Source organism: Mytilus galloprovincialis, chromosome 1 (assembly GCF_965363235.1).
Source record: "Mytilus galloprovincialis chromosome 1, xbMytGall1.hap1.1, whole genome shotgun sequence".
Classification (NCBI taxonomy): Eukaryota; Metazoa; Mollusca; class Bivalvia; order Mytilida; family Mytilidae; genus Mytilus; species Mytilus galloprovincialis.
This window is the reverse complement of record NC_134838.1, coordinates 79,182,923-79,194,613: the sequence shown is the minus strand read 5'-3', so window position 1 is coordinate 79,194,613 and position 11,691 is coordinate 79,182,923. Positions and strand designations below refer to the sequence as shown.

The 11,691-nt window shown below is 31.0% G+C and overlaps 1 protein-coding gene across 1 annotated transcript in view; it reads right to left on the bottom strand.

The window, feature by feature from the left end:
- Positions 1 to 238: 238 nt before the first annotated feature.
- Positions 239 to 11,691, bottom strand: part of LOC143055428 (uncharacterized) — a 74,672-nt gene continuing 63,219 nt past the window's right edge. Inside the window, exons 10-13 of the mRNA XM_076228875.1 lie at positions 8,145 to 8,270; positions 7,089 to 7,262; positions 6,496 to 6,719; positions 239 to 3,022 (exon numbers count right to left, since the gene is read on the bottom strand). Coding sequence (XP_076084990.1) covers positions 2,395 to 3,022; positions 6,496 to 6,719; positions 7,089 to 7,262; positions 8,145 to 8,270 — 1,152 coding nt within the window. The 3' untranslated portion in view covers positions 239 to 2,394. The remainder of the gene's footprint in view (positions 3,023 to 6,495; positions 6,720 to 7,088; positions 7,263 to 8,144; positions 8,271 to 11,691) is intronic.

Below are 11,691 nucleotides of genomic sequence, written 5' to 3'. Positions count from 1 at the left end.
ATCATTTACATCTCAAAATAACCATGACAAAAAGTGAAATAACAGTAATACCGAACTCAGAGTAAAAGTCTAAACGGAAAATCCCTTGGCAAATGGCAAAATCAAAAGCTCAAACAAATCAAACGAATGGATAACAACTATAATATTCCTGACTTGGTACAAGCATTTTCTTGTGTAGAAAACGATGGACGAAACCTTGTTTTATAGGTAAATGAGATAACAACATAACGAAAAGAAATATTTTGATGATATTTTTATTTAAGCAACAATATAATTTATAAAAAATGAATACATATTGAATGACAAAATATTATATCACAGTTTGTATAATGGACGGTGTCTGATTGTTTACTGTCAAACAGTAATGCTGATTACCATGGCAACAATGAAAACTTTACAAATTGTAAAATTCAAGAGAAAATAAAATAACAGCATACAAATATTTATTTGACAGTTACTTTTTTTAATTCTTAATTGAAACTTTCAATTTTTTCCTTGATAAAGGAAATTCAAAATACTTTTAAAAAAATTTAAATTTCAAAATTTTAAATGTTCCAAAATTATTAGATTAAAGATACCAGCTCATACGTACTTTTCTCAGTTGTTTTCCTTAATAATACATATTCCATTGTTACAACATCCAAAGAAATGGAATGGTACAAAAATTTTGCATGAGTAATTTGTTTCCAATAGGAACAAAACAGTTAAAAAAAGTATCATTATTTTTCATCTGTTTAAAAACCAAAATTTTAACTTTTGAAATTTAGATTAACTACTTTTCAACAAAAAATCGTCATATTAATCGAAGTAGTTATCTCAAAACTTGACTAGTGAATGGGTGAAAATTGTTCATCCTTTATTTTCTGCAAAAGAACAATTGGTAAAAGATGAATCCAGAACACTAGAATTTATTTTAAAAATGGTAATGAATAAAAGAAAGATGAGTACTGTGAATATTTTTGATGAGATTATATCTCAACAGCAGTAGCACTTTCGATAATGATAACCATGATAAAATGTAACAATAAATTAAATGCGGAAGTTCTAAACCTAATACAAACATAACATAAGAGCACTTGCTACATGTCAATACTGAAATGGTATGTCCCAGCCTTCAAACTTAACCGTTTTGATTTAGGCTGATACAACACAAACAAACACTAACAAAAATATGGTAGAATATGGTACCAGTAGTTAACACAAAACAAAAATGTATACAGAGAAAATTGCTTGAATGTATTTGGTAAATTTGAAGCTTAATTTCATTTTTACTGACTAGTCTCAGATATGTAAAGCCTTGAACATACGAAGAATTTTACTGTTAAGGTTGCCAGCTAGGACAATTTCATTTTAAAAGACTTTTTATACAAAAAAGGGGGAGAATAAAAAGCTTACTTTGAAAATATACTTTAAAGAATAGTAAATGTTTGTATGTTTTCCTAAATATGTTGAAAATATTTCCATATTCTACCATATTTATAAACTATCTACATAAGATGTTAAAAAACAAACGAGGTAGGTATATATAATAATGACTACCAGAGGACAGTCCATCGATTATAATCGGCAATTTCCGTTTACAGTACCGAGCAGAGACGGAAATGGCCGAATCAGTGGACAAGGAACAGTATTGCATCACACACGCTATACGATTACAAACAGTGTTCAATGTTAAATATGGAAACATCTCAATACAAATCAGATTTTAAGATATGCTTGCACAAGTTAATATTTCAATGTGCATGATTCTTTGATTGTCTTTACAGTTTGCTTCATTGACAGATGGAGCTACAATGTATCAATATGATCAACAAGACTGGTTACCTGTCCTTTTTCTGTTTCAATCTAACAGATCTTAACAACAAGGGTGACCCAGATACCCTATTGTTAAATGGGAGATAACCCGGCTATATTATCATTCACGTTTTTTTTTATACCATCTTATATTTCATTGAAATTTAAAAAAAAACATTAACATGTGGTGATAACGCTATTCACACTATCTTTTGATTGTACAATGTTTTCAGACAAGATAGACATAACAGAAAATAAATTATTATTCATCAAAACAACCATTTGAATACAAATTCAATTTTATATTCAAATTATAATACAATAAGAATGGTAATGATATGGCACCTAAACACATTTCACAACACGACCTAAAAATAAAACTTTTACCCTCTCTCTAGCTTTCTATAATGACAATCACTATTTATGGCATCACGTATGAAATTATATACTTTTGGTAATCAATTACACTATTAAATTACTTTCTCAATAAGGAAAATTGTACCAAATCAGTAATATGCTGATTAAATTTCAACATTTGCATTCAAATTGAGTTAATTAACACCAAATATAAAACACCTTGATTTATGCACGTACACAATCTCATAACAATTCATCGACATATTCTATACGATATTGAAACACAGGCACATCTCTATTTTCATTCAAAATATGTGCTGTTAAAGTAAAGTAATAATTTCCTTCTTGTGGCAATGTTATGTGGAATGTCTCGGCATTTTCCGAGTCTCGGATTTCTTCATCAATGTTATCTCGAAGTGAGTCAGCGTCTAACTCTGCACCAGGGCCAGAATACTCTAACACTGGTATTACAGCCACGCCCCTAAGCAACACTGTCACACTTAGTTTGCCATCGTAAGTCCGAATAACAGATTTCATACTTAACGGTCGGATATTAAAATGAAACATTGCCGGCCATGTTTTGACCGTGCCTTCAAAGTCTTCTACTGATAACGACTGGTTCATAAGCATCCACCTCTTTTCCTTAGGATAGTGGGATAAAATAAAATCGTCTGGTGATGTTGCAAAATAATGATCAATGAAATATTTCTCTTTTCTTGCTCCGAAACAAGGGTCTACAAGTCTGAAATGTCCACCAATGCTCACTGCATTCCACGTATGTAAAAATTTAGATGATTGCACTGTATTTCCCGGAAGATAGTCTTTGTTTTTAACATAACCTTCGACCTTTTCACATTTAATTCCAGCAGCTCTGAAAAAAATATGATATAAATAATAAGATGTGGTATGAGTGCCAATGCATATATAAAAATAATTTGTAAGTTTCATTGTCTCTTTTCAGTTACTGTTTTAATAACTGCATTGTTTGTACATTTCATTTTGTTTATGATCTCGGTTAGAGTCATTCGCAATCTTTTATGACTATGAGAACCTAGTGCAAATAGACAATAATAGTGCATTGACTTGATATATCAACGATATAAGGATGAGGCTTAAAAACGGGGAAATGCGAGGTTATGCCGAGCTATTTCCCCGTTTCGGGCCGAATCCTTATATCGTTGATATGTCAAGTCAATGCACTATTATTGTCTTTATACTGCAATCTGAAAAAAAACGTTTTCAATTGTTGTTTAATGTGCTAATGATATTTATTTGATTTAAATATTGTGAAAAAAAATCCCCGTTTATAAGGCCTCATATCATGCAGGCGGAGAAATATACAACACGATGAAATGTACATTTCCTGTTGAAACTCGCGATCGACGGTGAACGAATTCGTTTGAATATGGACTAAAATATCAGCATTAAGCATAAAACATAATGATTTATAGGTTGCAAACAAAAAATATTAAAAAGTGAAATATTTTTTTCCAAAAATTATCAAAGACACAAGTTTGAGTCGTTCCACGCATCGTTGTATATATTGGAAATAAGACAAGAGGCTCTCAAGAGCCTGAATCGCTCACCTGAATTTTTTTGGTTTAATCTCATATCAATGATTATTTTGGCTTTTCAATTTATTTAAATGTTCTTTGAATCGTCCTATTTTCTTCAAAAGCAAAAAAAAAATCATTTTCTCCTATGTTCTATTTTAGCCATAGGAGCTATGTTTCTTGACATACAAGGAAATGAAATATAAAATTTATACTAGATACTCTGAAACTCTAAAACTCATTTAGCCTAAGTTTGGCTGAAATTGATACAGCAGTTTCAAAGGAGAAGATTTTTAAAAGTAAGTCAACATGATGAACAAATTGTGAAAAAAGTCTTTAAAGGGCAATAACTCCTTAAGAGGTCAATTGACAATTTTGGTCAAATTGACTTATTTGTAGATCTTACTTTGCTTAACATTTTAGCTATGAACAGTTTATCTGTATCTATAATAATATTCAAGATAATGACCAAAAACTGCAAAATTTCCTTAAAATTACCAATTAAGTGGCAGCAACCCAACAATGGTTTGTTTGATTCATCTGAAAATTTCAGGGCTGATAGATCTTGACCTAATGAACATTTTTACCCCATGTCAGATTTGCTCTAAATGCTTTCGTTTTTGAGATATAAGCCAAAAACTGCATTTGACCCCTATGTTCTATTTTAAGTAACGGCGGCCATGTTTTCTGACGGATCAAAAATCAAAGCACACACTTTGTGCAGGATACTCTAAGGAACAATCATGCTAAGTTTCATTCAAATCCATTCAGTAGTTTCAGAGGAGAAGATGTTTGAAAAATTGTTAACGACGACGACGACGACGACGACGTCGACGACGACGACGACGGACGCCAAGTGATGAGAAAAGCTCACATGGCCTTTTAGGCCAGGTGAGCTAAAAAGGTACAAGAGGTCGTATGAATAATTAAATATGATTTCGCAAATTCTATTTAAATATTCACGAGGAAAAGTGATATCGGGTCAGTGACTGTATATGACATAGAAATATACAGTCAACGCATTTTGACTGCTCAAATAGAACGAGTGCAGTATAAATGTAGATATCTGCGTACTCGAGTCTGCGTGTTGCTGAAATGAGTATTTGACTTCCGGACAACACTTGTGTTGTGTTGTCTAATGAACTCAGTGCACTATGGTAATGTGTTAGTCTATTTGTAATGTATTGTCTCCATTTTGAAGCTTTGTTTACTTGAAATCGATTAGTGCTAGCATAAAGGCCATATATACATTTTTTCAACCAACAAACTTGACACAGATGCGTGCAGACACGAAAACTATTTATTACGCATGTTTGTTGCAGTAAGTTTGTATTTTGTATTTCCAAAATAAGGTTCTTAGTTGTTATGTCACCCGATCGACAATGTCGGGTGACATATTGCTTTTCCTCTGTTTCTTTTTCTGTATTATTATTATTCTTCCACCTATTTTGTCCGGCAGTTTTCTCGGAGCCAATGGAACCAATCTTATTTATTGAAAGTTAACTATAATGAGGAACTCAAAATTTCGGGTTGCAGTAGGTCTTAAGAACATAAAAAATGGCTGCCGTTACCATGGAAACGGAACAAATGTGAAAAAATCCAGTTTTGGGTTTTGGTGAATTATTTGGACATTATTAAACTTAGAATCATTATATTTTAATACAATGTAGGTGCCCGGCATATACTGGTTTTGGATGATTTTGGCAATCATTTGAACTACTATGTTGCCATGGAAACTACATCAAAAATATCAAAATGCTCTAAATTTTTTGAAACTCCATAGTAACGATGAGCAACATTGGTAGATGTGGAATTTGGCGTTGAAATTTAGAAAATGTCATGCCGTTACCATGGAAACAATGCAAAACAGGTCAAAATGATCCAAAAACCTTAAAGTGGCATTTACTTTCTTAAAATGGTAGGTCAAATTGATCGAAACTTTGATGGTATGGTCCCTCCCATGTACCAATGTGGTATATGCCATTATATTTTGGGAATGGTCTATGTTGCCATAGGAACCATCACAAATGTCAAAAATTTCAAAATGCTCCAAAATTAATGAAACTTTGTATGATTGTAGATTGGTAAGTCTGGATGAGACTTTTGATGTTGGAATTTCCAAAAAGACCACCGTTGCCATGGAAACTGCAAAAATGTTAAAAATTTTCAAAATACTTTGAACTTTATGAAACTTGATATAATTGTTAACTGGCAAGTATAGATGAGACTTGTGACTTTGAAAATTTCAAAATGGCTGCCGTTGCCATGGAAATGGCAGAAATGAGATTTTTGTTTTAAAATGCTCTAAATGAACTAAAAAATTTACAGAAAGATGTATAGCCATGTATATTTGTGCATTCACTGTTAAACATTTTTTTCAAATGGCTGCCGTTTAGTGGCAATAGGGGGAAGGGTGACATCCGCTATTGCTTGCAATGGCAATTCTAGTTTTATTTACTAACTCATTCAATAAAGTTTATATGACCTGAATATTGTTTGTATACGCGAAAACGATACTTGCATGACAAGAGCACATGTCAAATACTCCTATAACATTGACCTTTGATCCTTTTATTGAAATTTGTAACAATTAGCCAAATAGAGATGCTATCAAAATTGTATCTATTAAATGAAATTCCAATAATCTATGAAGGGTCTTTACAAAGAATAGAAATTGCATACTTTTGATAGTTACTCAGACGAAACAAAAAGAAATTATGTAATACTTCCCAATATAGAAGATTGTGGCAAAGACGACAAACTTAAAACCTGAGATTAAAAAACAACTTACTTGCATAAATCCTGATAGAACTGCGCATGACTGAGCTTCTTGTCTACTATCTGGCGTAGTTTAGCACATGGCGAACTTATTCGTTTCGTAGTATTTGTGCACTTATCAAAATTAATCCTGACAAGCCACTGGTATAGCGCCATAGCTTTCGTCTCAGTAGATGTTAGACCTTTGGTAATTCCAGCAACAAGACTTTTAATGTCGTTGAATGCTTCAGGTTTCACCTACAATACACATAAACTATGTAACTATATATCTTAAAAAGGGATTATGATAACCCTGTTTTGATTTTATGTTTTCCTTTGACTAATTTTAAGAAAAATACAATTCAAAGGTTATTATTAAACTATCTCCTCGTTCTAAGGAGTAAAATAACAAAAATACAAAACTCAAAAGAAAATTCAAAACGAAAAGTTTCTTAATAAATGGTAAAATCAAAAGCTCAAACACAACAAACGAAAGGAAAACAACTGTCATATTACTGACTTGGTACATGAATTTCCGAGCGTAGAAAATGGTGCATTTTATTTTGTTAAACCCCTCATTTGTATGACAGTTTTATAAAATTCTAATATTGACAATATAAAGCTTACTTTTTCTACTCTATCATATAAAACATCAGGAATTTCCGATTGGCAGGCTTCGTCAATATCATCCCTTGGTTCCTTGGCTGTATCTGAGCTGGAGTAACTTGAGTAACTACCGGAAGACATGCTTACAGCGATGCCACTGTCTGGTCGACTTTTAACGCTGAATTTACCCTCCGTCTGTTTATAAACAAAAATACAAAACTGATAAATTGCTGGACTTTTGATTTATATAAAAGCTTTTTTTTTAAATGGCAAACCTAAAACCTTGCAGGACTTTTGTTTTAAAAGAATAAATAATAGATGTGAAACTTTGGATTGGTGAAATAATTAGTAAAGCTGCACCTATTTCTCTCTTTATCCTTGAATTTTTTCTTTGTGTGACGTTTGTTGTAATAATTGTTGTAGTACAGTTTGGCATCTGTAATAATTTTCTGTCGCTGCTTAGATTGACGGATAAGGTTGTTCAAACGGAAGTTGTTTTGTAATTATTAGAAACTTTCTATTTATCATGATAATTTTATTGTTTAAAGGAAATGATTAACACGGTAAGTAAACGTGAAAATTCTGTATATAGCTGGAAAATCAGAAAGTGAATATTAATTAAACAAAAGTGAATGACCATATTTATAACATCAGCTTTGTGTCCAATCATAAACTGACAAGTTAAATACTACAATACACTGCAATACACTAGCATCTAAAGGGAGATTGTCATTTCATTTTCATCGTTATTACTAGTTCAACCTACAATTTTTTATTATTTCTTTGTAAAATTTTGATATCTGGCGTAAAGCAAAATATAAAAAGAACATTAAGGTGAAAAGTAGAACTCAGTCCTTCAAATTAAAAATGGAATGAAAATTTTTCATAGAGTTTCAATAAAAAATCTATAATCTTTATTTATATATACATTTTCAATAAAAATTTCTTTTTTTTACACACAACTTTTGGACAAAGACTCCAATAAATTAGTTTTAAGTTGCATGTCTTCTATGTACTGTTTTACCAATACAATATCTACAGAATTATAAGTGTGATAATAAATTGAATATTAATTACCTCTTCCACTTTTGTAAGGTTGTTATCCTCCATGCCTTCATTTAAAGGTTCCATTGGAGAAATCCCAATTACTTGTGTAACTCCTGGTCGGCGTTTCCCCGTGGATACTCTTGAGCGTGCTGATTTCTATAATACAAGATTAAAACGGTCTTAGATCCAGTAAATTAACTAATTTATTAACCGATAAAATTCCTTTCTTCATTTCAAGGATGATTTGCAGGTAGATTTTACTTGAAGATACACATATTTGGAATTCGGTACGAATTTAACCCTCTAATGGAACTCAAAGTAAAATATCCTTGTGATAACAAAAACTAAAACAATTACACACAAAACACGATGACGTCGAAAAAGCTTCTTCTGTTTTTAAAATAAAAATAAAACCTATTTCGTGGTTCAAAAGGTTTTCGATCTAACCTTTGTCTGTCCATATCAACAATATTTTGCAATTATTGTATAAAATATCATTGTAATCAGATGGCACACAAACAAAAGTCGTTGTACGGCTTTACCTTGTGAAGTATCTAAATGTAGTAACAAAGTTTTCGTACAAAATGACTAACAGTCTTCAAAGGAAAAACCATTGTACAGTAGAAACCCGACAATCTTTGTCACAAATTCAAATATATATTTGATTAACTGTAGAATTTATTTAATAATGTTAATTTATTTATGAGAATTATTGATATGTTTCATAATGTATTTTGTTCGAAAGGTTAAAAAGCAGGAACTCTATAACATTGTATGTAATATTATAATAGATAGCATTATTGCCAATTATGTATTATGTAATTCGTTATATAAAATAAGCCGATGAAACTGAGGTTGACTTGCATAAAATTTCAAATAAGCAACTTCGTCACTTTTCAAAAGTTCGACACCTAAATAGCATTTGGAAGTCTTAAAAACGAAATATTTGCAAGCAGCTTTTGGACTACATTTATATTTTGTGCTTATCAAATGGTTCCGACATTGTTGTTAAATTCAAGGTTGAATTATTAATACGAATGTTTTCAAGTATATTTGTCCATATTTTATGCAAAACAAATCATCCAAATTATAGAAATTCAAGGTTAACTTAAAATAATATATTACGTTTTCAAGCATATTTTATCATATTTTATGCAAAACAAATTGCTAAACTTCACATTTAAGATATTTAAACATTATCACTTTAATAGATCATATTATTGTTTACATATCTAATTGTAAATATCAAATGTTAGTTCGATCACCCCGTTCTAAAACGGTACACTAGTATTTTATAATGTACATACATGAACTAGTTAAAAGCCCGAGTTGAAGTTGATAATAAATAGTAATAAGAAGATGTGGTATGAGTGCCAATGAGACAACTCTCCATAAGAATGAAATCAACACTTTATGTAAAAAAAAAAAGCAGCTTTGAACAAGGTAACAGATTTTTACTTATAAAATATACGATTAGATTTGCCGACGAATTCCGAGCCAAAGGATAATAAATGTCTAGAACATTTGCCAATAATTTCATTGTCTCGTCCACCTGCATACAAAATTCTTGTACAACAGCATGGATTATTTATGTATTCATAAAATGTAAGGGAATAATAAACAGCTTAATCATAATCACCTTAGAAAAATGAACTTCAATATGGCAGAAATAATATAAAAAAGGATTGTTTATGGATCATTACCAATTACTTTAAATGTATTGCTTATCCGTGATAATAGTTTCTCTTTTTTTTTAACTTTAAACAAAAGAAAAAAGGAGATGTGGTTAAAATGCCAATGAGACAACCAGTACCGTATAGTCGGCTAAACTTGTCCATCTTACAAAGGAGGCTATATGATCTTACCATCTCAATGACGTTTTTATCACAATTCGCTTTTCATTTTTTTCAAATTTCGGGTCAAAAAAATCATTATGATATATATAAGTAAAAGTCAACAATAACTAAACTATTTAGTCGAAGAAAGATCGATAAAACGAGGCAGAAAATGAAAAACTGGACGAAAAGACAACTACAATACACTACATAAAACATAAGACTACAAAATCACAAACAAATACCGGAATTTAAAGCAGGTGCCCTGGAGGAGTAAGTATGTCCTTCTCCCCTTGTTACACCCATTGAAACTAGCTAAAGACACCTGAACTGGTTCACTTATTCCAAACGTGAAAAAAAATTTAATAAAAAATATCAAATAAAACTGGAAGCTTACCAATGAATTCGTTACATCCATTTTGGTCTAAAAAAATGACATACTGCTGTTTAATGTGTTACAATGTACATGATAACATGCTCCGATATATCCCTATTATCTCTATAAACATGCAGTAAAGTTTAAAGGTTAACTTTTTTTAACATGAATTCTGTTTTAACTGCCTCCCGCTGACATTTGTTTTCACTTTTTAAAAAACAAAAAAATAAATCGCTAGTAGAATATTGCTTACGTTGATCGATTTATAAATATTTATGACTAAAAAAAATGGGTACCTGAAATTAGACCCACATTATGAAATCTTGAATCCATAATATATTTTTATTGTTTGATGTGTAAGGGCCCTCTTTTGTTGCCATTGTCGCCCATTGTTACAATCCTTCCGTAATAGTTTGGTAACTATTGTAAAAGCCAATTAAACCTTAAAATTACATTCACTTTTTTACTACAGTAGAAAGAAAGAAGTCTGATTTGTTAGAGTCGTATATTATGTATTGTTATTCAAACAATGATTGTACCAAATTGAATTTATTGTCAATATTGTTGAAACATATTGCCGGTTTAAGATGCTTAGGGGAGGGCGTTTATATAAAATCAAGCGAGGTTCTGACACGCAGTATATCAAATCTTGACGTTTTCCTAATTAATCTTTTGTGGGTATTACCTAATAAAGTTTTCTTATAATAAAATCTTAAGAAATCTTTGAAATTAATAACTTTTAATTTTATAGATATGTTTGAAAAAAGATATTAATTAGTTGTTATTGATGTTGCTTAGACGGACGGGTGATGATAAAAACGACGTGGGACCGTTCAAGTCACAGGTAATAGTTTTAACAATAGTAAAGCAGTTAAAACGGATTAAGGGGGTAGATGTTCCCGAGGGAAAAAGTTAATGAAATACTAAAGAATATAAAGTTTGGTGCGTATAACCACTTGAATACATGGGTAGACTTATGAACAAAATACAATGTAGACTTTAAAAGTATACCAAAATGTGTCTTTGGTCAACTTTCCCTGAAGGATATGAAAACTTAATTTCATAATAGTTTCCAAATGATTCTACAGAAAATTTTAGAATGGTAGAATGTTAAAAAAAAAAATACGTATCCAAGCACTGACTACTGATCTTATTGAAGTGACTGTAAAAGCAATTCATCAGCAGCAGTACTGAAGCCTTGTCTCCTACTTCCGTATACAACATACAAATGCAAAGTTGAAAGAAATGTAAAGAGGTCCAAATAATAAGCCACCAATACAACCGTTTATTTTATGTACGAAAGTACAAACACGTATTATCATTTATAAAAATCACATACTATACTAAGGGTAATAAATTTTCACCC